At 58.0% G+C, this 24,821-nt stretch overlaps 8 protein-coding genes across 8 annotated transcripts; 3 read left to right on the top strand and 5 right to left on the bottom strand.

The window, feature by feature from the left end:
- Positions 1–24: 24 nt before the first annotated feature.
- On the bottom strand, positions 25–3,381 carry PUNSTDRAFT_127235 (acid protease; the record flags this gene model as incomplete). The annotated part of the gene is made up of 10 exons (XM_007385866.1): positions 25–73; positions 128–1,144; positions 1,202–1,951; positions 2,005–2,074; positions 2,133–2,325; positions 2,380–2,797; positions 2,848–2,907; positions 2,959–3,013; positions 3,072–3,105; positions 3,161–3,381. 8 exons carry the CDS (start codon positions 3,379–3,381, stop codon positions 1,455–1,457), a joined length of 1,548 nt encoding a protein of 515 aa, XP_007385928.1. The 3' UTR covers positions 25–73; positions 128–1,144; positions 1,202–1,454.
- A 1,372-nt stretch (positions 3,382–4,753) lies between these two features.
- PUNSTDRAFT_45950 (uncharacterized protein) lies at positions 4,754–5,269 on the top strand (the record flags this gene model as incomplete). The annotated part of the gene is made up of 1 exon (XM_007385865.1): positions 4,754–5,269. The coding sequence occupies one exon, from the start codon at positions 4,754–4,756 to the stop codon at positions 5,267–5,269; it is 516 nt and encodes a 171-aa protein (XP_007385927.1).
- A 16-nt stretch (positions 5,270–5,285) lies between these two features.
- Positions 5,286–7,196, bottom strand: PUNSTDRAFT_105449 (cytosine deaminase; the record flags this gene model as incomplete). Its single annotated transcript, XM_007385864.1, has 5 exons — positions 5,286–5,923; positions 5,985–6,105; positions 6,235–6,315; positions 6,378–6,467; positions 7,108–7,196. 5 exons carry the CDS (start codon positions 7,194–7,196, stop codon positions 5,801–5,803), a joined length of 504 nt encoding a protein of 167 aa, XP_007385926.1. The 3' UTR covers positions 5,286–5,800.
- Positions 7,197–7,910: 714 nt separating this feature from the next.
- On the top strand, positions 7,911–10,139 carry PUNSTDRAFT_53897 (uncharacterized protein). Its single transcript, XM_007385863.1, has 7 exons — positions 7,911–8,141; positions 8,199–8,462; positions 8,518–8,626; positions 8,679–8,870; positions 8,934–9,195; positions 9,247–9,846; positions 9,908–10,139. The coding sequence occupies exons 1-7, from the start codon at positions 8,063–8,065 to the stop codon at positions 9,968–9,970; spliced, it is 1,569 nt and encodes a 522-aa protein (XP_007385925.1). The 5' UTR covers positions 7,911–8,062; the 3' UTR covers positions 9,971–10,139.
- Positions 10,140–10,161: 22 nt separating this feature from the next.
- PUNSTDRAFT_136302 (uncharacterized protein) lies at positions 10,162–13,213 on the bottom strand (the record flags this gene model as incomplete). The annotated part of the gene is made up of 3 exons (XM_007385862.1): positions 10,162–10,351; positions 10,413–11,041; positions 11,105–13,213. 3 exons carry the CDS (start codon positions 13,211–13,213, stop codon positions 10,162–10,164), a joined length of 2,928 nt encoding a protein of 975 aa, XP_007385924.1.
- Positions 13,214–15,914: 2,701 nt separating this feature from the next.
- PUNSTDRAFT_121659 (uncharacterized protein) lies at positions 15,915–20,786 on the top strand. The gene is made up of 13 exons (XM_007385861.1): positions 15,915–16,309; positions 16,359–16,448; positions 16,503–16,756; positions 16,813–17,785; positions 17,848–17,999; positions 18,065–18,091; positions 18,144–18,222; positions 18,298–18,412; positions 18,478–18,646; positions 18,733–18,834; positions 18,914–19,065; positions 19,123–19,173; positions 19,238–20,786. Exons 1-13 carry the CDS (start codon positions 16,164–16,166, stop codon positions 19,427–19,429), a joined length of 2,502 nt encoding a protein of 833 aa, XP_007385923.1. The 5' UTR covers positions 15,915–16,163; the 3' UTR covers positions 19,430–20,786.
- Positions 20,787–20,792: 6 nt separating this feature from the next.
- On the bottom strand, positions 20,793–22,378 carry PUNSTDRAFT_105443 (Dbl domain-containing protein; the record flags this gene model as incomplete). Its single annotated transcript, XM_007385860.1, has 3 exons — positions 22,146–22,378; positions 21,004–22,096; positions 20,793–20,944 (listed from the first exon to the last, which is right to left on the bottom strand). Coding segments are annotated over exons 1-3 (1,398 nt in total), but the record flags the coding sequence as incomplete, so codon positions are not given.
- A 970-nt stretch (positions 22,379–23,348) lies between these two features.
- PUNSTDRAFT_145042 (uncharacterized protein) lies at positions 23,349–24,751 on the bottom strand (the record flags this gene model as incomplete). Its single annotated transcript, XM_007385859.1, has 5 exons — positions 23,349–23,921; positions 24,005–24,105; positions 24,238–24,290; positions 24,363–24,453; positions 24,512–24,751. 5 exons carry the CDS (start codon positions 24,749–24,751, stop codon positions 23,738–23,740), a joined length of 669 nt encoding a protein of 222 aa, XP_007385921.1. The 3' UTR covers positions 23,349–23,737.
- Between the last annotated feature and the right edge of the window lie 70 nt (positions 24,752–24,821).

Raw genomic sequence — 24,821 nt, 5'->3', positions numbered from 1 at the left:
CCCCATTCACGGCCGTTTCCGAGCTTCCGCGTCCTCAATGCAAACACGAGTATCTTTTCTTTATAAATACAAGGTACCCTCCGCCTTGACATCCACAACGCACCTTTCACTCCGATCTCGCACCCAGACCCATCCACTCACGAAAAAGCGAAGGTCTTCTACGTGCACGACAATCGAACTCACACCACCGTCGAAACCCTCATCGACCAAGATCTTATCACTGTCATACACGCCTGGAGCGCCGCATCCTCTCACCAATCTCTAATCACCCGCTCTCTCTGCTGTCCAACATGCTCTCCGTGCTTGCACCTATCCCTGTCGCCATGCTCGCCACCCTGCCTGCGCCGCCACCCAGCTTGACCGTCCCACCCTCCCATCTCCAAGTAGGAACCCCAAGACCTCTGCGCGAGCGCATTCCTTTCAAGCTCACCATCGATACCCACTTCACGGCCAATGCGCCCGCCATCGTCGTTGCCGCCAAGGGTGCCATTGGCCCCGAGCGCGGTCGCCTTCCCCGCCGCCGCAACGGCCAGAAGAAGCGCGTCATCCTCTTCGACGATGATGACGCCGCTGAAGCCGGAGAGGCTGCCGCTGCCGCCCCCGTCCCTGTCGAAGAGCCGGTCGTAGAGAAGATCGTTGACGTTGGCAGTTGCGCTCAGCGCCTTGTTGACGGCCTCTACGTCGCCTTCGCCGGAGGTGCCGAGGAGGGATCCCGCAACACTCAAGCCATCCCGCGCTTCACGCACGTCATCAATGTCTCCCCGGAACGAGGTCGCCCCGGCCGCGCTTCGCAACGCTCGGAGCCGAACGTCGAGCATTCAACCGACGAAGACGGCACGCACCGGCTTCGTCTCACCGTTCCCTCTCGCTGCATCTCTAAACCCGCCGACCTTCTCTCGACGGAACAGCTCGTCGCTGCGCGAAGCTGGGTTGTCGATGCCTTGGGCCACCGGGTTCATGATATCACGAATCCCGATAAGCTCAAGGATTGCCAGAAACAGGACCAATCCACCACTGCTGTGCTCATCTCCACGTCTGGCTTGAGGCCGGGCGACGCTATGTCGATCGTGGCCGCATACCTCGGGCTCTGTGCAGAGCAGAGTTCATCCGCGCCGGAGCCGGTCGAAGCGGAGACCCTACTCAGGTGCGTTCATTCGACCATGACCTTCTGTTAATCTTGTGCTGACCTCCTTGTTTCCAGATATATCGATGAGGACGAGTCAATCATGGGCTTCTGGAAAGCCACTGTCAGCTTAGAGGAGATGCAGGTCATTGACAGCCTTCCCAAGCGGCAATGAATCGTGCATGCGCATGCAATTCACAATGCAAGCAACGTCCTGACATATTGTATTGTTATACACAACCTGCATCCCTAAGACCCTAGATTAGACAGATAGACGCAAGCACACTCTTCATATGTATCATTAGATCGTCGCAATCGCAATGCAAATCGTTCACGCTCTCAATGTTGTGTCGGCCCCTGACCATGAAGGATAGCGTGAATAACGCGAAGAAAGGGTTTCTCCGCCCAAAATGTCGAAGCCTAGACTGGCAGATCGCAAGTGTCCAGTCTCCGGCCGGCGGGGACGTCCGTCTATCTCGCCATCAATCTCCCCGTCAACGGCACTGTAGGCACCTCGCGACTTGCTGTCGCTGGGAGCAAGCTGGATCATAGCCATCGTTCGTTGTTTCTTCCGTCGGTGGATGACCCTGGCGACGACGATGGCTCCAGCTATCAGGCAGGCGACCCCGATGGCAACGACGACGATGGCCCAGATCGGTAACGGTAGAGAATGAGAGTGTAGTCGCGCGCGGGCGAAGTCGTCGTGCACGACGCTCGGATTTGTTGTTGTGGCCATGAGCTGCACGTAGGGGTCGTCGCGAGTAAGACAGGGAGATGTGGAGCAAGGAATGAAGTTGCCGTAGTTGATCAGCAGGTACACATTGCGAACTGCAAAAGAACCGTTATATCATAGCAGCTTGCACACGAACACGATCACGTACGGAAAGACATCCCGAGAATCATATCCCAGTTACCGGTGTCGGCAGTTGCGTTCCCGGTGATGGGCTGAAACTGATAATCATCGAGGATTAGCTCCATGGCATGACAATCTTGTGAAGAGAAAACTCACGGCACCAATGCATTTATGTTTAAGGCCTGCATCGAAGTTGGTATCTAAGGGGTGAATGGGTATATGGACACTCCCAAACTGCATCGTCATGTTCAGCTCGACGTCGCACGGCAAAGTCCACACTTCGCCATATGGATGGACGGTTTCGAGCTTCGCTTGTGAAACATTGGAGTATATTTGCTCCGCAACATAGCTGAGTCGGTACAATCAGGTCACGCTCATCACAAGTAGGTGAATGCGAACTTACTCGGGAACAGGGGATAGTGTGAATCCTGTGTCAAACGCCGCCGTCAAGGAGCGATTGAGCGTAATCAAGGAACCTCCGGGCCCGACGATCCCATCGAGCGTGGTCTGCCAGTGTTGATAGCCTGCGCTCGAGGCCTGGTCAACGATCGTGACGGGCAACATCGGTTGCGAATGGATGGCATCCCATCCTGAGACGGTCTCGCCGATGGTGAATTCTCCTGGCATTGTATCAGACGAGCCGTGAGATCTACCAAGCATGATCGTGGTATAGGTTGGTGTGGAGGTGTTCTGCATGAATATTCGATCCATAGGCGCGACGCCGGAAGCCCCGCCCAGAGCGTAGAAGATGTTTGACCCGACATTAGGTCCAAGACCTAGGAGACCCGTCCCCTTTGGGCGTGATTTCGTTGATACCTGGACTAACACCGGATGAGTTCGCGAGTTGCGAGGCGTAGGGCACATGACGTACTGAAAGCCTGCTGTACCGTGGTGTAGCCAGCTAACTCCATGTCAGCGAGCCTGATAGGTCCTGATTCTCATCTTGAGCAGGTAAACTCCGATACAGTGCAAGCAAACAAACCTTGCACTTCGCCGACGGCATATGTGACTGTTGTACCTTTCCCGGTATCACTTGCCTTTGCCACGGAGATGGCGTCAGCCAAACCAGCTTGAAGCAGCGTCACTAAGAGGTACCTTCTTCACATCACCGGAAACCCATAAGTCAGAACTGAATGAAGTACCAGTGAGCCTTGACTCTCTCCGGGCTGCCACGGAGTTCGTACCTTCCCGTATCCACCACCACATTATATTCGTTCCCTCCCAAGGTCAATTTCGTGGTATACTCGACGTCCGACTTGTCGTTAAGGTCGGAGACGCCAACTAGGGCCGCTCTGCGACCGAGTCTATTGGTCCATGCTCGTGCTGGGTCGCGTCTGTGACCCGTCAAGGATAGCCGATGCGCGTCAACAACCACCAGCAGTAGGCAGAGGGGCAGAACGAGCATCGACAGAGACAACTAGGATGACCTTCGAAAGTGGTGAGAGCATTGGGAGACCGTCGCATATAATTCGCCGCGCTCGGTTGTCTAGCTCGGCATGGGCCATGAGCCCATCAACAACAACAACCGCTCGAAGCGGACGTAAAGGCTGTCTTCACACGAGGGTATTGTCACCCCGGACTTCTTTCGCGCAAGACATTGAGCGGGCTGAGACTTCATCAAAAAGGCCTGGGCATGCGTAATCCGACTAAACCAGACCGCGCAGCGGGAGGCAATGATGTGAACAAGGAAGGCAAGGGTAGCTATAGGAGCGCCGTGCCGGGCGAAGCACACGCTGTTGTCTTCGACGTCACGTCTAACTTGGTGAAAGCAAGGGTCCCTACAGCCGTTTCCGAAAAGGTTGAGCGCGGCACGAAAAACGAGACGCGTCGTGGACTCGCCCTAAAATAGGGTCACGGCAACGCCGGCGAGTCCAGGACGTTCGTCGACTCGTGTATCTCGACGGAAGCGCATTACTGTTGTTGTCCAAGGAGCACCCGGGCATAGGAGAGCTGAAGGGTACCAGTTTTGGGGTTCGGAATCCGATGTGCAAGGTTCTTTAGAGAGCCTCTGAGTCGCCTCAATTTGGTCCTCCCGGTGAATCCTCTTTCGCCCGTTCTGTCAACTTCTACTCGCCTATTCTCTCTTTCACGGCAGATTACACCACAATTTAACACAGTATGCTTACGATGCTGCCCTCAGTGCGCCACGCCGCCGTTGGCAATAACCCTAATATAGGGGTCTTTGCCAACGCTCTCAATGACGAGCTCCCAAGCTTTCCGGCACCTTCTCGTTGTCGAAATCATCCGTAGACTCCCGGAGCATGAGGGGTTGCACTGTGTCCCGGTTTGCCTGAAGGAACATCGACAGTCATGGTCTATGTTCCCTGACATTATCTTTACCTGCTACTCCTTCGACCCTGCAGTAAATCCTTTTGGATACCATCCTGAGTACACCTACGAATCCTCCTTTGAGCTCCGGACACGTATACTCATCGTTTCCATGCGGTCCTGGGGCGCATCATCGTTACGGTTGTCGAACACAATGTGCTGGCGGCAAACCCGATTGTAGGGTCGTTCACAACGCGCGGCTCGTTTTTCCGCTGCGCTCAATCTTTTCGGAAACGGCTGTATCATCGACACCGGTTTCGGACAACAATCACCATTAAGACCATGCTATGCAAACTACCATGGCTGAGGTAGTCAACACCAAGTCAACACTTAGATTGTGCCCAAGCAACGATCGAGTTATATCGGTCTCTCGATCTCGGCGATGCATCAGCGTATACAATCTCAGCTTATATGTGTCGGCAACATAAACCCGGATACGAATTGGTGCTATGTATCAAGTCCGAATCGCTGTAGTCCATGAAACTAGGCGGAAATCTCGTCCTATGAACAGCTTTTGCGTCGAGATGACGCGTATGTTCACTGGCCGCGAAAGCGAACCAACTTACAGCATATGTTTACGACTCAAGGGATGGCACCGTATCCGGGCGGCGCTGGCCGCACAGAAGCCAGCGGGCCGTGCTCTTCCCGTACGAACCCCGCAGCCTCTGCGTTTCCTTCATCTTCCCCAAGATCCCGTAGATAACCACGGTCTCGATAGCCCCGCAGGCAACGAGCGGGAGACTGCCCCTCCACCAAGCGTACAGGATCAGCCTGACGACGGAAAGAATTACTGCCACCCCGAAGAGCAGCAGCATGACACGGAAGAACGTGATGTTGGCGATATGAAGCGCGAACGCGGAACGCCCACATTGGGCGCGATGTTCCTGGTTGGGCGAGATGCACTGTCCTCGATGGTGAGACCAGAGGAGGGTGACGATATGATGCACGATCATAATCGAGCATAAGGAGTTGAAGGCGGAGAAGGCGATAAGGAACGCGTCGAGGTGAAAGTACCAATGCGGCCAGCTTGAACCCCATAGACCGGCGATAACTACGGAGGCGCCCAACGAGGCGTAAAGGTACGACACCGGGATGGGGATGTATGACATGGGGAGGATCTTGGGAGGTAGGAGCCCAGGATGGGAAGATGATGAAGACTTGAGGTAGCGTGTACGTTCGGCTATGGCCATTGAGTCTTATAGCTGTTCCTATCACTGGATAGGCGCCGTGCATGGGACAGGACAGACTCGGAATGTATTGAGATATCGGAAACGCGCGCACTCAAATATATGCCGGCGCAGCAACCTGAGGGTGTTGATATTGAAGATCCCGACATCCCGTCTCCCGCACCCTCTTCAAGACATTCGTCATGGCTTGAGTGCAGCTGCCTTTCCGACGTCGGTCAGTGCATGAAATGGTCAATGGTTGTATTGCAGCGTCAACTCCCACTCTTACGAGTAGTTTTGTTGCTTCCGGTTCGTCAAGAGAGCTCCACATTAGGCACGACCGGGTTTTTCGCTCTCGTCTAATCCGATATCCTCCCACCAGATCGTCTTACCCTTGCCTTCGATCCAGTTCTGCATCATCTCCTTGCACTCCTCGGACTGGAGGTTGATGACCTGAATCCCGGAATCGAGGAGAACATCAGCGAAAGATAGACTGAGGGGCAACGCAGCTTACCTCAACGCCACGCTCCTTCAGGAACGTCTCGCCACCAACGAAAGAGTCGTTCTCTCCCAGTACAACACGTGGAATTTGATAGAGCGAGCAGGTGGCTGAGCACATGATACAGGGCGAGAGCCTACGGTGGAGGCGGTACGCCGCCGTAAGCACATTTGCAAAAGCAAGCAGGTGGAAGGCCGTCGTGCATCGGAACTTCCCGCAGGTTTGAAGCATGGGACGTGCGCCCAGGCGAATGTGAAACACTCACGTCGTGTACATGGTACACTCGCGTAAGATGCGCACGCCGCCTTGTGATGGATCGGGCCGGCCCAGGTTTTCCAGCGCGTTCCTGATCGGATTTTTTGGTAAGTGACATCCAGACTGCATCGAAGGAGAGAGCAATGAACGTACATCTCCGCATGGAGAGTCATCGACGCCTTCTGGACGCGACAGTTATGTCCGACGCTCAGGACTTTGCCGGACTTGTGCACGAGGGCGGCGCTGAGACGAGGTCAGATAGATCGTCAAACAACCTTTGGGTGGAAAAGCGGGAGATTGAAAGCAGACGGAATAGTACATAAGAGTCCTGAGAACTAGCCCCAGAACAATCCCAGGGGATCATCGCAACCCCTGTGTCATGGAAAGAGCGCTGTATCCAGGCCGCGGCGGCAGGATGGGCGCACGGAAGCTGCAAAGCGCCGGGCATGTGGACAAGTGAAGGCAATCGTCAGCTATCCCGCCCCGCTCGGCACTCGAGATCATCGAGACCGCGCATCGACCGCGCACTGAACTTCCGCCGCGAAGAGCTGCGAAGTGGAGGTGCACCTGTCACGGAAATGAGGCGCGTCCATGCGGGAGCAGCACCTTGCACGTGGCAGTCTCCATATTTCTGGAGCGAAGCAAGGTGGGATGGAATGGCACTGAACACAGCCTGCCTGTACTTCCGAGTTCAGAACGGCTAGCTGGCACTAGCAGAACGGCTTGCAAACGGCATGTGAAAGTCGTATTCCAGTGGATAAGGAAACGCAAACGTCAGAAAGCATGCTGCGCTGTGGAGAGCTCGATAGTAGTATGGCGACGGAGACGGAGACGGAGATGGGAGACGACAACTCGTTTGCGATAATGAAACGTGGGCGCTCACCCTATTGGGATGCCTCCCTCGCTCTCGGACTTGCGCGCCTGCTCGAGTGCGAGTTGCAGATGTTCGAGGTCCTGCTGATGGGTGAACATCGCTGCTCTGTAAAGATCCTGCACGGTCGTGTGTCCGGTGAAGGATTATCGCATGGGAGTGTTCGGCACGAGGCAAGGCCCGAATCGAGCAATCTCGATCGCACCTGCCAAGGGGTTTGCGTCCATTTTTTTTCAGGTCACATCAGGGGTAAGTAAGTGTGGCTCGGTTGTGGAGGATGTGAGAGGGAAGGTTGTCGGAAGTACATGGATGATGTGGGGACCACGAGGGCATCAGAGATACGCGCCCTGTACATGATATCGGGATACCGCCTGGAGTTGAACGGAGAGTGGGGGCCTGCACTCGTTCAAGCCGTTATCTGCGAGGGCCGGGGCCGAAAGGTTATCCACCGGGCCCAAGCTAGTGCCTTGATTCAGGCCGTTCGGTTTTTACGTACGACTCCGCTTTCTGCATCGTTCTTTCATTCGAGTTGATTTCAAGGCGCTTCATCTCACACTAGCAGGACCAACATGGCGTGTAGTGCCCTGCTCCAGGTGCATATATACACGATCACCAACGGAAGATGTTGGTCGGCGTTCTGTGCGCCGGAAGAGGAGGGGCGCACGCGGGTAAATGGTGCGACGTGCGAAGATGCCCTTATCGGGGTAGCCACACTTGACGCCATCACGGCCGTTCCCAGCCAGACCATATGCAACCTCGAGCCCCGAATAAAATCTCCTCCTCACAGCGCGTCGCGTTCCTCGACCCTCCGTCCACTGGCACACCGAGCTACCCAGCTATCCCCGACTTGCGACTGGGATCCCCCCCCAGCACCTCACAGAGGATAAATCTACCTGCATAACGCAGGCAGCCTCTCCCTGACGGCCTTATCAATCAAGCCCTTAACATAAAGACCGGTGCATCCGCAATGGTGTCGACGACAACCGAGAAGCATATCGAGCCGTCGGAGTCCTCGCACAGCCAGGACGTCGAGGCTGGACTTCCTGGTATGTGTATCACTTTGCCGTCGCATATATGCACCATTTCGCTGATTCGAGCAACAGAGAAGACTAAGGGGTTCTCCGTCGCAGAGACGATCGAGCCCGGTATCGGCGCGCCGGAGTACGTTCCCGAATGGCGTCGTCGCATCCTCGCGTTCGAGCGCAAGGTCGGCATCGAGGCACAGGGCGCCAGCCGTGTGCTGCCTGAAGCGAGGGATTACAAGGCCAAGGCATGGCAAACCGCCGAGGTATGGTTGAGTGCCAACACGGTGCTGCCGACTTTCGGTGTGGGCATTCTTGGGCCCGCCATCTTCGGGTTGGGACTCGGTGCGTTCGTGTAAGCTCACCTCGAAATACCATGCTTACCACGACTGCATTGCAGGCGACTCGCTGATTTGTACCTTCTTCTTCAACATCATCGTCGCCGCGATCCCTGCGTACTTCTCCATCTTCGGCGTGAAAACCGGCCTCCGCCAGATGATTGTCACTCGGTACATATCATCCTCCACATCATGCTGTCCCGAGTTGTAAAACCTGCTTTAGATACATGTGGGGTTGGTGGGGCACGAAACTTGTCGCCCTGCTCAACTTGATTGCTTGCGTTGGTTGGTCGACCATCAACTGCATCGCCGGTGCGCAGACGTTGCGTGTTGTCGCGGACCTGAATATCAGCCATGCCGTCGGAATTGTGATTATCGCTGTCGTCACCCTGCTCTTGGGCTTGATCGGCTACCGGTGAGTCGCTTCATACGCGTTCCGCACTATCGTACATCGTGATTTACAATTCACGGTCGATAGGTATATCCACTACTTCGACCGATTCGCCTGGATGCCCGTGTTCATCGTGTTCATCATCATGCTCGGTATGACTGCCCACGACTACGTCAACACTCCATTCGCTACCGGAATCACCGAGACGGCCGGCGTTCTCTCCTTCGCCTCCACCATCTGGGGCTTTGGTCTTGGCTGGGCATCCCTCGCGTCAGACTACGTCGTCTACTTCCCTGAGGAGACCCCCTCGATCCAGGTCTTCTTGTGGACATATGTCGGCCTCCTCGTGGTATGTACCATCTTTCCTTTCTCGTTGATCGCGCGCTCATTTCTGCCCTAGCCTCTTGTATTCGTCATGTCTCTCGGTGCCGCCGTCATGTGCGCGGCGCTCGCCCACGAGTCTTGGTTGGCACAGTATGACGCGGAAGAGCTCGGTGGTCTCCTCGGCGCCGCGCTAGGCTTAGGCGGCTGGCCCAAGTTCCTCATGGTCATCCTCGTGCTCTCCGTCGTCGCGAACAACATCATCAACGTCTACTCCTTCGGCTTCTCCTTCGCCGCCATCTCGCCCAAGTTCACCTACCTCCCTCAGTTTGTGTACCCAGTGCTCATCACCGCCATCTACATCCCGATCTCCATCGTCGGCGCCACGTCCTTCGTAACCTCCCTCGAGTCCTTCATGGACGTCCTCGGCGCCTGGCTCTCCATCTACGCTACTGTCTTCCTCGCGGAGCACATCGTCTTCCGCAAGGCAAATTTCAAGAACTACGACCTCACCGCGTACAACGACGCGTCCCGGCTGCCCATTGGTCTCGCCGCGTTCGCTTCCGGGTGCTGCGGTGCCGTCGGCGCTATCACCGGCTTGGCGCAGGTGTGGTGGGTTGGCCCGATCGCAAAAACCATGGGACCGTTCGGTGGTGACGTCAGCTGGCTGCTGTGTATCGTGAGTGGTCGCCTGCGTCTGATTTACTGCTGAACCTTATGCTCACGCTTCGTGCTCACAGCTCTTCACGCTTGTGCCTTTCCTGCCCTTGCGCTACCTCGAACTCAAGTATGTTGGCCGATGAACAAGGGGGCTTTGCTTGGCCCCAAAATCTGCTTGTATCACGCCGTCGCTCTACAGCTACGGCCTCTTGTTTACATGTTGTAATGTGTGTTTCTTGGGAGTGCGGGTAATAGTAATTGACAGTAGATTCCACCGTGTAAAGAGTGCTATCAGGACCTCCTTCTCTCTCTCTTCACGAATGACATGCTTGAATCAGATGCCCATATGTATATACGGTGCCCACCTACTGGGCTCTGGATGGACAGATCGAAGCTGGCGTATTGCTTCGTCCAATGCGTACGCAACGTCGTCAGGCTCAAGAAATTCGGAGTCGACGTCGTGCTTGAATAGCTGCTCGTATACCGATTTCGCCACCAAGGGTCCATCGATGTCCTCCATCGACCTGGCACGCAAACAACCAGTAAACACCGCAACTTGGAGAGCCTCACGAGCGTTATACTTACCAAAGTGTGGCGATAACGCTCTTGAATCCAGCAAAGATCATGGTCGCCGCGAGGTGGACGGCTTGGTCCGGCTGGCTTCTGTCCCCCTTCGCCGTCTCACATGCGCTCAGAAAAGCCAGGAAGGCGCGAGGAAGCGATATTCCCATCAATTTATCGATCGTAAGGATCCCGTCGCCAAGCACGAAACCGCTTTGGAGCGGGTTCGTGGGATCTTGTACTCCGTGGCACGCAAGATGGAGAACGTGAGCGTTTGATAACGCATCTAACAACGCCCTGCTGGTGACGCTTGAAGGATCTTTGACTAACGAACCCTCCGAGAGGGGTATCAGCGCGGATGCAGGGAGGATAGCTTCGACCTCTCGGACTTCTTCAAGGGTCGACGGCAGCTCCACCCACCCGCCGGCACGGGGCTGTGGCACCGCGACGAGGAGTGCCTTTGCGTCGCGTTTCCTGACGAGCTGAGAAGTGCTCCGTGCATACAGCAGTTCTCCGAGGGTTGGTATGTAGGACGACACGACGTAATCAGAGCATCCTTGCTTCCTTCGCACGCCAGCAGCGTGAATGGGGAGATGGGCCAGGTTTCCCGTCAGGCACCACCATAGACGAGGCCTCCGTCGTCCTGAGCGGGGCTAGGCCAGCGGGTATCAGTCGGTCTACGGGAAGAAAGACAAACTAATCGGTCCGTCCCGCACCTTCAACTTCAGCTCCAGCATGATAGGTTTCACGACCTTTGTCCAAAGCCCTTCCAGGACGTCCTCCATCAACGTCGCCTGGGACTGTACCTGGGATACTTTCATGGCAATCTTCTGGAGCTTTAAGCGGTTTCGTACTGCATTTCTCGCTTCGGACACCGCTGATCTCCACGTACCACTCGATTGTGCGATCCAGTCCTCGCTGAGCGAAGGTAAAGGAATGCTCACAGGTTCCCGATCTGACCTGATTATTATGGCAAAGGACGCGAAGGCGCTCGGGAGAATGACTATCACAGGTCCCTTGTCCGCAGCTTTGGCCAGGGTCGCGTAAGTGTCGTGGAGCATGAAACGGTCGAGTCCAGGCATGGAGCGTATTTCTTCGACCAGCGAATTGAACTCCTCGCTTTGTTTCCTTCGTCTGGATAACGCCTTCTCCATGAGGCGGTCATCACTCTGATCTGGCAGCGCGTCATTGCTCCTCTCGAGCTGATGGGCCAGCGCCAATAATTGACGTCGCTGAACCTCCGGGACGTCGTCGAACTGCGACCGAAGTCGGAATGAATGAGACCAGAAGATGCCGCGGCCTTGTTCGAGGATCTCTAGTGCTCTCTGCGGTCGCGACAGGGTGAGGGCGCACGCAGCTCCCGTTATCGCGGCGCTCTGGCCTATGGCCAGGGAGTGGAGACGAGAAGATAGGTCAAGGCTGAAGTAGGCGACGCGTGGTAGTAATGCGACGACGGCGCCGTATATGTCCAAGAGATGGGTCCTTATGGAGCAGTCGACGTCCTGGAAGTCGGGCTGGAGGGGCTCGATCAACCGCAAGACACGCATGGTGCCTTGCAGACGAAATCGGACATCCCGATGGTCGTCTCGAATTCCTTCTGCTATGTATTGCAGGGCAGAGGACACGTCGAAGTACGGAGAGTCGATATCCAAATGTAGCTCGGACAACTGGAGGAGACACTGGAAACGGTCTCTTCGTCCTGGGGGCAGCCGATCCAGCAGCACTGTCAAGACCTCCCTGGCACGTTCAGCATCGCTTGCCTGCTTTATGCGACTGAATCTGCACGAAAGCGAGTCACCCAATGCAAGAGCGTATTCGGTGCTGAAGGACGACGAAGGACGAACGTGCTCCTTGTTCTCTTCCAGCGACCTCACCGCGTTATCCAGGTCTTCGGGGCGCGCTCTCAAGACCAGCGCATCAGCTAGACACTTGATAGCTCGTGGTCGGAATGCATGGGAGGACGGAATAGATCCCAGAACCAACTCCGAAATTTCGATTGCTTCGTTGAGATCTTCCACGGACCGAAGCGTCTTGAAACGGAGACAAAGTGAGGACACCATTGCCAATAGGCGATCAGGATGATCAACGACGTTGGCCGCAGCAGTGTCCGATACCTGTCGGTAAAGCCTGACTGTCTCATTGATGTCGTCGACATGACCTAGCTCCGTAAACCGTAGGCGGAGGCTACCCGCGAGGTTACTAATCATAACCCACCGACGCGGGTCCTCAGCGGGAGCGTGATCAACGGCGCGGCGTCGCAGCTCAATCGTCTCCTCGAGGTCCGCAAGGGATCCGGTCCATGTGAAGCGCATCTGAAATGAGTCCGCCAAGGTGTCCAAGCGAATCCAGTGGTCGTTCTGATGTGGTGGGCAGATGCGGACGGCTTCGCGTCCTACTTCCACGAGCTCATCTAGATCGGAGTCGGACGCAGACGAAACTTGAAATCGTGAGGTAAGGAGTTGAGCAAGTATATCTAATGTGTAAGGTCGTGCGGTGCTGTTGGGACGCCTGACAGCAAGGGCTTGGCGACACACGATCACTGCTTCGTTCAAGTCCTCGACGGACCCGAGCCGTTGGAAGCGGAGGCGAAGTGCTGAAGCCAGCTTGTTGAGCACGAACTCTCGCTCCGAATGTGTCGGCGGACAGATGTCCACAGCGGCCCTCTGGATCCGTATCGCTTCCTCGAGATCGTTATCTGTCCCGAACAGTGCATGTCTCCCTAACAAGTGGTTTGCTAGAGCATCCATGTGCTGATGCTGACCTGGTCCTCCGATCGACGTCGCCTCCTCTAGTGCCATGCGTTGCACGTCTATGGCTTTGTCCATGTAGGATTGTGACCCTGTAGACTCGCAGCGTCGTGCGAGTATGAAGGCCAGAACGCGAAGTGCTATAGCACGAATAGGATGCCCAACAGTGCACAACTCGACGGCGCTGCGACAGAGCTGCTCAGCGGTGTCCCGTAACTGGGGTGTTCCATGGATGTCGGCACTGATGCGGAGGACGTTTGCCACTAGTACATATGCCGTCGGACAAGCAACATCGTCGCTCTCGCAGGACCGCACAGCTCGATCGCCTGCAACCAAAGCGTCCTCGAGATCCTGGCCATTTCCCAATGCATAGCATCGTGCCCCTAAGGCACGACATAAGTGACCGAGGATGTGCCGCACTTGCGTAGCAGTTAAAGTTGTCTGATATAATCCGTCAATCGCCATTGGTATGAGGTTGGTATGTAACTACCTGGAGGGACTCCCGCAGTGCTGCTTGGCACGTGTCAACGCATTCCGTCAAGTTTGCTGCATCTCCGTCGAGGTAGAATTTGTCGAACATGGCAGCTAACGACGCCTCCTTTGAGTCGGTGAAGAAGCACTCCGCTGCATTCAATTTGTATAAGTATGCTCTCGAGCGCGATCTCACGACGCGCAGTGCGTACCGATAGCACATTCGCATATTGCACGTCTTGCAGTATGCGCTGCCTGCGGCGGACATGAGATCTCTGGCATGCTCAATACACCAATGGATGGAAACGGGTACTAAAACAGGCGTACTGGAAAGCGACGACGCCAGTAGGCAAGTACTTAACGCACGGACGTCCGGCTATCGGCTTGGTGACCTTCATCGGGGTTTGTTGTCGAAACATAAAACCTAGTGTGCCTAGCTCGGGCAGCGTTGGTTATTTTGTCAACGCATTCATCTGTCGTCTCTACCAGCCTTCTCACTACTCCGGCCCTTGATGGATGCTGAAATACATACAGGAAGAGTTATACCTTGAATTCTATCCGCCACGCTAGCCCGATTTGCGATTGGTATAGTATTGCTGCTGTAGGAGGAGGTTCAACACAAAAGACGGTGTTGGCGTGACGGATAAATATAAACTCCGCCTGCGTTGATTGGCTTGAGCCGCTTGAGCCCTGCGTTGCATTGCAGCCTGTCCTGGTCCGGCACCTCGGCAAGTCGTGACCGCGTGTGATGATCTCGCAACTTTGGCTGGTGCTCACTTCGTCTCGCCGGCATCTCTCTGGCAGAGTTGAGGCTTGACTAAAATATTTGAGACGCTAGCTAACATATCTACAGAATTCTGGCTATCCACTGACACATTTTAAGGCGATTATGAGGAGGTATGAGCGAGATATAACCCCACGCAACACACGTTTCATTAGGGGTGGATGCACAGTAAGTATCGACAAGGCGCATTGTACGGAGCAGTCTCAATCCGGCACGCAACTTACAAGCGCTCCACTGAATAGCATGATCATCAACACATCCTCCAGTCGACCTATGAGAAGCGGCAGCTCACATGTTCTCGGACGTACGGGCTCGTACGGGTCACGACCTGGCCTTTGCGCATTCAATGGCCGGCTAGGCACGCTGGATCAATGCATAAGATTATGCGATGGTACACACGTAAACAGAGGGTCGGAGATCGGAGATGCTACCGGTTGCGTTGCTGCCGTTGCAGATGTTTCTTATGCGCCAGTGTAGCCCATGTTGCAGCGGAGCACGACCGTCCAGCGTCGCATGCGCTGGGAATAAGCATCCTGGCACGATGAACCTTGGTTTGGTGCTTTAACTTCTTTGCGACCGGCCATGAGAAGCAGCGTGCAGCGCCTAATGGGTGCGGGCGAGAGGCATCACGGGGCGGAAACTGGCGGAAGGCACCACCACAGCGGGGATAACCTCATTCAAGAGTCACCTCTGTTTCAATTCCATCGGAATAAAGCGAACAACTACGTACTGCTGAGCGGATTGAGTAATGTACGTATGCTCGACATGCATACTGACTCACCGGTACGTAAGGCGGACTATGGACGTCATGATTATTGGGTGTGTGACAGAACCTCGATCAGCGCTGAGCTTAAGAAGCAACGAAGTCACCCCAGAGACCGGGAACCTTGACAAAAGACTTATGGCCCACATGCCCACCGACAAATCGTGACTGTCTTGAGCGCGCATCGTCCCAGCTTATCATTGGAAGGTTTACCTGGAAGTCAGCGAAAGATCGGGGGGGCGTTTCGCGTGTGTCCGCGAGAACATGGCAGAGTAAAGCCTCAGATGCCAAGAGTTATCCACAGCGGTGTTTGCGAGGCGCTCAGCGCCAGCAAAACGGACGTGCTTTTGGGTGATTTGGGCAGAACGTATCACAGGGAGGCAATGACAATGGGCTGGACGTTGCAAGCTCGTCGGAGTCTGGCGGAGTACGCACATTAACGCCGACGGGCCACCGGCAAAACACGACGCTGACGCGGAGTCACCCCTTCAAGCCTTTCCGGACGCCACCTCGATAGCACGCGCGGTACTACATATTTATGTGTTCGAAGGGCCGGGATGAAGTCGGGATTAGAGGAGAGGACACAAAACGTTACGAAACGCAAAGATCCGCGGGTGCACCGCTCTCAGCGATTGGGTTTGCACCGGCAGTGAGTGGGGCCAACCTTCCAAGTCACCGCCGCCGACGCTCTGGCGGCGCTGAGCTCACGCACGACGTCGGTAGGTGGCCCGACCGGCTCATCTCAACTGCTTTGGATGGTCCCCACTCCCTTCGAGCGAGTACCGCCAAAGTGCCGACGAGGGACGCACTTGGGACAAAACCAGTGATTTCTGACTAGTGATCACTCGGCGGCCCCAGAGTCGAATCTCCAACGTCCAGAGGGATAAATTAAGGGGTCTCCAGGACAGCCCATTTGCATTAGCCGCGCACAACGAGGTCTTCCCTGGATCTGACCGAAGCATATCCACCCACAGCGGTTACCGGTATATATATACACGTTCACGCCTCATATGGGCGGTCGCAGCGCCCCTTCTGTGTTCTCTGCTATGGATGCCATCCATTCGCCGCTGCCACCCCCACCAAGCCTCGCTGACGGGCTCGTGCAAGAGTTGTCGAACCTGATCCGGGGCGACGTCTACAATCGTGGCGATCCCAAGTGAGTGAGCACGCTGATGGCCTATGCGCTTGATTTAACAGCGTCACAGATTCGCGTATCATTCTCGCCTCTGGAACGGGAATATTGTCTGTCGCTCCCAGGTCGTCGTCTGCCCCGTCGATGCCCAGGACGTCTCCAAGTGCGTCGTGATATACATTTTTTATATCTGGGCGCATGACTAAACGTTGTGCAGAGTGGTCTCCTTCTGCGCCAAGTACGGTTTGTCGCCCTCGGTGAAGGCGGGTGGGTACGGTACGGCCGGATGGGCCGTCGCGGGCGACGTCGTCCTCGACCTCTCCCGCCTGGACGACCTCGACATCGAGCCCCCGCTACCCGAGCCGGAGGTCAAGATGGATGGCGATACGGAGGCGAAGGGCAGAAGGCTCAGAGACTGGACAAGCCTTCACGAGATTGCCGCGGGCGGTAGCAAGGGCAAGGCTAAGGGCGGTAGGTCGCAATCTCTGTGCTCATGGTACAAACTCTGATGCCTAACTTCGCGACAGGCAGGCCTACGCTGTCAAGCGACATTGCTTCTGTCCCCGCTAAGCGGCAACGCTCGCCTTCAACGCCAGGCGTATCCCGATCTGTCGGCTCCGTAACGCCCGTTCCACCACCGCCAGAAGAGCTCATGAGGCTCCCAGCCTCCAGCCGCGGCATCCTCCCAGCCTCCTCCGCAACCGAGATCTTTCTCGCCGGCCCGCCGTTGCCCCCACGCGCGCGCTACGCCCAAGACGCGCGCATCGATCCCGCATCGGTTCGGGACGTTGAACCGACTACCAGAGGGCCATGGGGCATGGCGGGCGCCGATGATCCGCGACCTAGCAGCAGGCGCAGACTAACGGAGTCACCAACGGGTCCGGGTTCGGTCATGTCCATGGACGATCCATTCGGGTACATGGATTCGGGACCTCCCAGGCCGACGTCGCGCCCTTCGATGCTGGGCTCTCCCATGCGCACATCCTCGGACGGGAGCAACCGACCACCCGGACGCGCACGCGCTTTACCATCGCCTTCCTCGTCTGCGGCAGTAAACCCCGACGCAGACCCGTTCGGCTACATGTCCGACGCGCCCGTCGTCTCCGGCGCACCTCCGTCCGTGGCGCAGAGACCGCCGCCGATCGACACCGCCCGCCTGCCCGCACCCCCGATGTTGGCCTCGACCTCTTCCTCGGGCCCCAACTCTTCCTCATCCGGCAATGGCTCAGCCTCGTCCGCATCGGAAAGCACCGCCGCCACCTCCGCCTCCGGCTCCGGCTCCGCATCCGGCTCCAGCGCTGGTGCCGGCGCGTCCTCCGCCTGGTCGTCCTATTACCTCCTCGGCGCGATCGGCTACGCGCAACCTGTGCACCCGCATGCGTACGTTACCTTCGGCGCCGGCCGCAAGGTGAAGGACGTCGACCGGTTCTGTGCGGAGAACCCGCTGCCCGGAACGACGCTCGACGGCGCGGCAGCGACCGTGCCGTACCATGTGCCCACGTGCGTATACTGTAGCTTTGGCGTCGAGAGACGCTGACTGACGCGCTTTGACGTGCTGTCAGCGCGGCGCACCCCGTCGGCTCGGCGATCATGCTCACCGGCGGCTTTGGGTTCCTCACGCGCTTGCACGGGCTCAGCGTTGACAACGTGGTCGAGGTTGAGATGGTGCTCGCGGACGGGCGCGTCGTCATCGTGAGCGAAGACGAACATCCCGGTAAGAAACACGACGCATATATCCACACCGTCGTTGGCGCTCATGAGCCCGCCTCTTTCCCTTAGACTTGTGGTGGGCCATTCGCGGTGGAGGTCAGTCCCGAGCAAAGAGGATCGCAGGCCCTTGACTCATGGATCAGATTAGGCCCCGCATTTGGCATCGCGACGCGGTATAAAGCCCGCGCGTACCCCGTACCCGTCGTGTTCGCGGGAAATCTCATATAGTTGCGTGGATACGCCAAGGCTCCTCTGATTATTTGCATTTGCTGACTTCCAATTTCGCCCAATCCGATCTGCAGCCGCTTCCACCGCGCGACGGCGCCCTCGCTCATCAAGCACTTCCGCGACTGCGTAAAAGGAGCACCCCGCGAGCTGTATTGCAACGTTCTACTCACCGCGGGACCCAAGGACCAGGTGAGAGTCGGGTCGTCAATTCATTTTACGTGGTAAGACGACCCCTGACATCGCCGCTGTCATAGGATTCGCTCGTCGTGATCCAAATGTGCTATGTCGGCCCGAAAGAGCGTGGTCAAGAGTTCCTGCAGCTCATTAGCAGCTGGGAGGGCGAACCCTGTCTACTGAACGAAGTGAGCGAGAAGAGCTTCCTCAAGCAGCAGGACAGCATCGCGCAGGTGCTTCGTGGGCAGAGTCAGTAATTGCTTCGATTCATCCCCCTTCAACGGTTTCCTGCGCAGAAAGGGTTATATGATGCTAACCTATCGATGGACGCGCAGTGGGACGAAAGTGGTTCATTCGCTCGACCCTGATCACCTCGCTGCCGGACGAAATCATAAACCAGACTGTGATGAAGTTTGCAGACACGCCCATCGGATGCAGTGCGTCGTTTTGTGCCCCGTTTCTTCTCTTCTTTCAAAGGACTCATGTATGTTCTCTTTGCGATTTCTATCTCGACAGCGTGGCTTTTCGAACTGGCAGGCGGCGCGATAGAGGACCATGCGGATACGTGCATACCCAAATCGCAGCGTCAGGCGGCCTTTACCATCGCTGCCCTGCACCAGTGGGAGCTCCATATCGACGATCCTCGCTGCAAGAGCTCCGCGGAAGAAGTCCGTCTCTCTTTTTCAGTTGTATGGGTGCTTACAGGCTGACGATGACGCATACAGTGGATCGCCCAGACGATTGCGCCCGTATCGACCGGTGGTCCGTACACGTGTGTACGTGTCTGCACTGTTTCTCTTGCAGACCCTCCGGCGTTCATTTCGCTGACGCTACCCGCAGTTCCTCGGCCGACACGAATCCGAAGCGAGGATCTCCGCTTGCTTCGGAGAACATTGGGCTCGCCTGCGGGACCTCAAAAACAAATACGACCCTCAGGGCATGTTCAGAAACAACTATTGGCCGCTGGATCCAGAACGCGACCCGGTCGTAGCCTACCACGACGAGCCCCGCTCTCCCTACCCGGACTATTAGCCGGGATACATGCTTCGGTAGAACCTTGTATGATGCTGCTGGAACGTTCTGTACAAAACACGTTGCTGAGATTCTTGCGCATATGTACATGGGGGGGAGGCTTCCTGATTACTCTTGTGTACAGGGGACTGGGGGAGGGGTAACGTAAAATGAGTGGCTGTTATACATTGCATCGGAACACACACAACATGCGGAATGCGGGTGTCAAGGCTTGGTATCGGGGGATGGATAGGAGGAAATGTATGGCATGCGAACGGGAAGAGTGAGAGGAAGAGAGATCTGAAATCAAGAATTCTAGATTCTAGTCGATAGGCAACAGGAAGCTCGCGAGCGCCCAGCCGACGCGGTCCTGCTGGTCGCGCACGAGCATGAGGCAGTCGTCGCCCTCGTCAACGTACAGAGGCAGATCGCGGTGGAGGCTCGGATGCCCGTGCTCCTCCAGGACTTCAAGGATATCGCCCACGCGTAGGACGGGGAAAGGCGTGCCGCGGTACTGCACGCCCTCCGGCGGCTCGCACGGGTGGATGACTTGGCAAAAGTATGTCGAGAACCGGCCGTCGTCGGGGAGTGGTGGGTGGGCTGTGTGGGGGTACTGCGATGCGTCGCTTTTCTTCCGCCGCGAGCGCGAGGACGAGCGTGCCTGCTGAGGCTGTTGTTGTTGGCGGTGGGACGACGACGGCCGGAAGCTGTCGACCGCACCCGAGAGCTTACGTCTGAAGTTCGGCTTACGCGGCGAGTCGAGTCGCGAGCGCCCGCGCTCCGCTTCGCGATCGGGTGCGAACGAGCTGAGCGAGTTAGAGCCGAGCATGCCGGCTTCGTACGCGGCCACGGTGGGGCTCCGCTGCGTCGGCGCGGACATGGACACAGGCAGGGAAAGGTGGCCGGTGTCGAGCGAGCGCGCGACGGAAGCGGACACGCTGCTCTTGCGGGGAGCGACGGGCATGCTGCGCGTCTTGCTCGACGCGCGCGAGCCGTCGGCGTGCTGGCGCGGCGGGGCGAAGCCGAGCTCGTCCGGCGCGCCGTCGAGGTCGAAGAGGCCGAGCGCCGGGCCGGCGGGTCCGGAGGCGGCACGTGCGGGCGCGCGCGCGTTCTCGCGCGAGGGGCGCTTGCGGAGGGCGGCGCGGTGCTGCGCGACGTCCTGCCATGCGGAGGGTTGCTGCTCGGGCTGCTCGCCGAGCATACGCACGAGCTTGCTCCCGGAGCCGCCCGAGGGCGACTTCGCGACGCCAGGCGCGTGCAAGGGGTCGAGCGAGGCGATGATGGAGGGCACCATGTTCTTCGCGAGTGGCGTCGCGGGCGCGGGCGAGCGCGGGTATGGAACCGGGTACGAATTCGCGTGGTGCGCGGGGAAGGAGGCATGAGTGCGGAGGTGGTGGTAAGTCAGACGGGGGTCTTCGTGCAGCTTCTGGGGGTTGACGATGTTGAGCATGTTGACGTCGCCTTCGACCTCGGCGAAGCGATTCCACCAGACGCGGATCGTCTCGTCTGCGCCATTGTTCGCCTCGTCTTCGATACCTGTGGGATTGGGTTGTTAGCTCAACATATCCGCATACGGATGCATAATCGACACCCACGCAATGCGTCCCAGAGCTCGCCCCACTTGATGTGCACGTCGCCCCAGAACTCGGCCTGCCAGTGCGCGAACTTGAGCACGACGGAGACGATGCCGCGGTGGAGCAAGGCCGTGTAATCTGGCAGCTCCTGGAGGAGTTGCTCCCTGAGCGCGACGTAGCTTTGGCTAGCCTCAAGGAGCGCCGGCGGTGGCCGGCTCTTAGGCCCGATGGTCATGTTGAGCAGGCCATAATGGAGCGGTTCGAGCGTGTGGAGCGCGTCGAGGAGTCGAAGAGGGTTGCGGGTAGCATCAACCAGCCGGGCGGCGTCGACGAGGAGCTCGCGGCGAAGGACGCCATCGAAGGTGGCGCCGAGCGGGACGAGACGACCACCGACGACGGCGAGGAACGCATCGAACGCCTCCGATTCGCTTTCTGCGTCGTCCGCGAGCCCAATGACGCGCGCGAAGCCAAGCGCCCACTGGCGGAGCCCGGCGAGGGAGGCACGGACGGCGTCGACCCACGCAAGGGCGTGGCGGGCGAACGCGCGGAGGAAGGCGGCGGCGTCCTTGATCTCGCGCTCGTAGCGTTCGCACCGCTCGGCTTCCTCCGCGCCCTCCTTCGGCCGGGCCGACTTGAGGTTGAGGTTCTTCATCTTTCCGAGCGCAACCGCGGCCGCGAGCCCGACGGGGACGCTCACCCCGGGCTTGCCCCGTTTCCCGTCTTTACCGCCGTCCTTGGCATCGGCGGCGCCCGGCGCGGCCGGCCGGCCTTTGAGCACCTCCTGAACGACCTCGTACCGGCGCCGGCCCTCGTTCACCTCGCGCGCGGCCTCCTCGCACTTCTCCTTTGCGCGTCGGAGTGCGGCTTTGTCCGGGTGGGCATCCGGCGTCTCCTCGACGATGGTGCTAAGCAGGAGCGGATACTTTAGCAGGCGCTGAACGGGCTTGATCAGGAGCGAGGGAAGGTCCCAAGCGTGGGTGAGGGAGGAGGCGATCGTCTGCGTGTGCGCGAGGTAGGCGGTGAGCGCGGCGGTCTGCGGGAGAGATTGCAGGTGGGAGAGGGCGGTCGGGTGCCGGCGAATGTAGGTCATGTACAGTGGTAACATTTGCGGGATCTGCAGAGCGTATTAGAAACGTGGTACGACGACGTCGCATGCGACGCACCATCTTGAGGAAGAGTTCGCCAACGCGATCCTCGCCTGAACCTCCTTCCAAGATGCTGCCGAGCGCCTCTTCCAGCTGCTCGGAAAAGCTGTCGGCGAAGACGGCAATTTCCGCGATGTTGCCGAAGATAATGCGCGCGTCTTCTTTGGTCATTGGGGCGTCCGCGGTCGAGGAGTCGGAGGCGGTCGAGAGCGTGCGGGAGGACGAGCCGGAGGAGGGCGGCGGGGTGGCTGGGAGCGGGGTAGGGTGACCTTCGGGATGGGTACGTCAGTTCGCCGGGGTGGGGAATGGGGGAGCAGGGGCATTACCTAGCGCGAGAGGTATGTGGATGTCGCGTGTGAGGGCGAGGTCGGAGGCATAGGCGCGCTCGGAGGAGAGGAGCTCGAGCAGGGCGTGCGTTCGCTTGGTGAGTTTGGGAGGTGGCGGTGGCGGGTCGGTAGCACCGTCTTCGCTCGGTAGCGGCGAGTCGGTGCGGGAAGGTTTGAGGGTGAAGTGTTCTTTGTCGGCAGTGGAGGGCGGCGTGGCGCTAGGCGAGTCCGGGAACGAACCCATTTCGGCGTGGAGCGTATCTAGTAAGCCGCTGAGGGAGGCGAAGCTGGGGCGGTTGAGGATCGAGGGCGACGGAAGCGCCAATGGCAAGCGGTCCGGCACGGAGGTGGTAGACCAGTCGGGGGTGGGTGGAGCGGTGAGGGTCTTGTCCGAGAGATTGCTGCTCGAGGAGACAGAGGAGGCGAGCGTCTTCTCCGACAGGTTGCTCGAGGAGGCGGAGGGGTTGGGCGTGCGGGGAGTCGCGGTGCGCAGTGCCGAGCGGGGCGGGCGCGACGGCGGAGGGGTGGAGAGCGGCGGGGTGGACGAGGGGACAAAGGTGCGGTCGAGGAGGGCGGGGTCGTCCACGCGGAGGGAACGAGGCCGGGATCTCGTCGGGACCGGGCGTTCTTCAGCGTCCATGGGGGGCACAGGCACAGCAACGGCGACGGCGAGGGAGATCAGACGTTGGCAACGGCCAGGGGGCCAAGTGCCCTGGCGTCTCGCTTGGGTCGAGCGTCTCTGGCAGTCCGGGTGCGGTCCCTTGGCGGTTGATCTGTCTTTTGTATGTCGTACTCGGCAGCAGCGGTGGCAAGTATCGATCCCGGACACGCATCCACCGCGCGTCAGAGCAGAACGGTATCGTGCGACCGGCCAACAAACACAGTCGTTCACATACTGTTCTATGAACCATGTATCATATTACATTTACATGACCCAGGCCAGAGCGCAGCCAGCTTCTGACCGTCCAACGCACACGACACAGGCCAACCTCCTCGGTCCCGCGACACAGCGATCGATGGACTGCCTCGTGCGGTTATTAGCAACTGTTTCGATGCGTGCCTCGGAATAGCGACCACAGCTCGTGCAGACCAGCCATATGATGCGCCACAAACCCATCCCCCGAAGAATATCCCATCTCCGTTGCACGTTATTATGGCGCTGGCACAGCGACCATGGCACTCTGTCTGATGCCGTCTCGCCCGCGCCATATGCATAGGCTTGAAGCGCTCCCCACGCAACCGGTTGTCTATGCTACACTTGGGTCGTCCAAATATTGCCGCACTTCATTCCCGCAGCTTCGCCACCAACCCCTCCGGCAGCGTGTGCTTCACCTGCCTCTTGTTCAACAGATACTTGTACACTTCCACGTTATGCGCCTCCCCCGTCTTCCACCCGCATGCTTGCAGCGCGTTGAACACGTCGTCGATCCACACTACGCTCACGCCGGTCGACGCGAACAGCAGATAGCTGTCGAAGGAAATACCGACGCGCCCATCGTCAGCGGACCCCGATACGACGCGCATCAGGATGGACAGTCAGAGAGCACCCACCCGCCGACGAGCTTGTGTCCTTGGTGCTTCGCGAGAAGACGAAGCGACTCGACGTGGTTCATGAGCAATTCAGCTTGAAAGTTTCCGGTCTTGTTTCCGACTGGCGTAAGAGAAAGAAGACGTCATATGCACGTCCTGTGCCTTCGCTCGCCGGAACAGCACTCACCCCTGCAGAGCGAGAAAGCACGCCGTCAGCATCCCTCGCCTCGAACGAACGGAGACGCCAGGACTCACTCGTATGAGAAATCGGCGTACTCCGCGCCGTTGTGCATTCCGACGCATTTCGCTGCACAAGAGGAAACGGTTGCGTCGGTGGCCTGCCCGAGGGAGACCAGTCGGTGGGGGACATGTCACGTACCCTGGAAGATCATGTGGTATGCCATCTCGTTCGCGTCTCTGTACATCCAATCAATGTCCCATCCCTCTTGCGATTCTTCCCTGCAATATGTCTACCGTCACGCAACGGTTAAGTATATATGTCCCCGGCCTTCTCTCGGCGACACGCACCATCCATGACCTCGCCACGCCTTTCGGTCCGAGCCCCGGCACTTTCGCAGCGCGCAGACTCTGGCCGAGCGCGAGCACGAACTGGTCCGTGAGCCCGACCTCGACCGGCCGCCGGTCCTTGTCCGTCTGCGGGCTGATGTACTTGGCGACCTGCAACGCGTTGTATTCCTGCCAGAAGGCGAACACGGCCTTCATCGCGTCGAGCGCCGCGGTGTGGATCGTGGTGAGCGCGTCGGGCATCGTTTCCTTGTGCAAGCTAGAGCGGGGGGGGGGAGATTGAAGCCTGAAGCTTGGAGTGCGAGTGCACGCC

The sequence above is a fragment of the Punctularia strigosozonata genome (assembly GCF_000264995.1).
Source record: "Punctularia strigosozonata HHB-11173 SS5 unplaced genomic scaffold PUNSTscaffold_10, whole genome shotgun sequence".
In the NCBI taxonomy this organism is placed as follows: domain Eukaryota; kingdom Fungi; phylum Basidiomycota; class Agaricomycetes; order Corticiales; family Punctulariaceae; genus Punctularia; species Punctularia strigosozonata.
This window is presented reverse-complemented; position numbering and strand designations above follow the sequence as displayed.

Bases quoted from the DNA above. Each gene is read 5' to 3' on its own strand.
- PUNSTDRAFT_53897 (XM_007385863.1), top strand. From the start codon at position 8,063: ATGGTGTCGACGACAACCGAGAAGCATATCGAGCCGTCGGAGTCCTCG. The intron at 8,142-8,198 runs GTATGTGTATCA...TTCGAGCAACAG, and splicing joins CGTCGAGGCTGGACTTCCTG to AGAAGACTAAGGGGTTCTCC. The intron at 9,847-9,907 runs GTGAGTGGTCGC...TCGTGCTCACAG, and splicing joins TCAGCTGGCTGCTGTGTATC to CTCTTCACGCTTGTGCCTTT.
- PUNSTDRAFT_121659 (XM_007385861.1), top strand. From the start codon at position 16,164: ATGGGCGGTCGCAGCGCCCCTTCTGTGTTCTCTGCTATGGATGCCATC. The intron at 18,000-18,064 runs GTAAGAAACACG...TCTTTCCCTTAG, and splicing joins GAGCGAAGACGAACATCCCG to ACTTGTGGTGGGCCATTCGC. The intron at 18,647-18,732 runs GTCAGTAATTGC...ATGGACGCGCAG, and splicing joins GCAGGTGCTTCGTGGGCAGA to TGGGACGAAAGTGGTTCATT.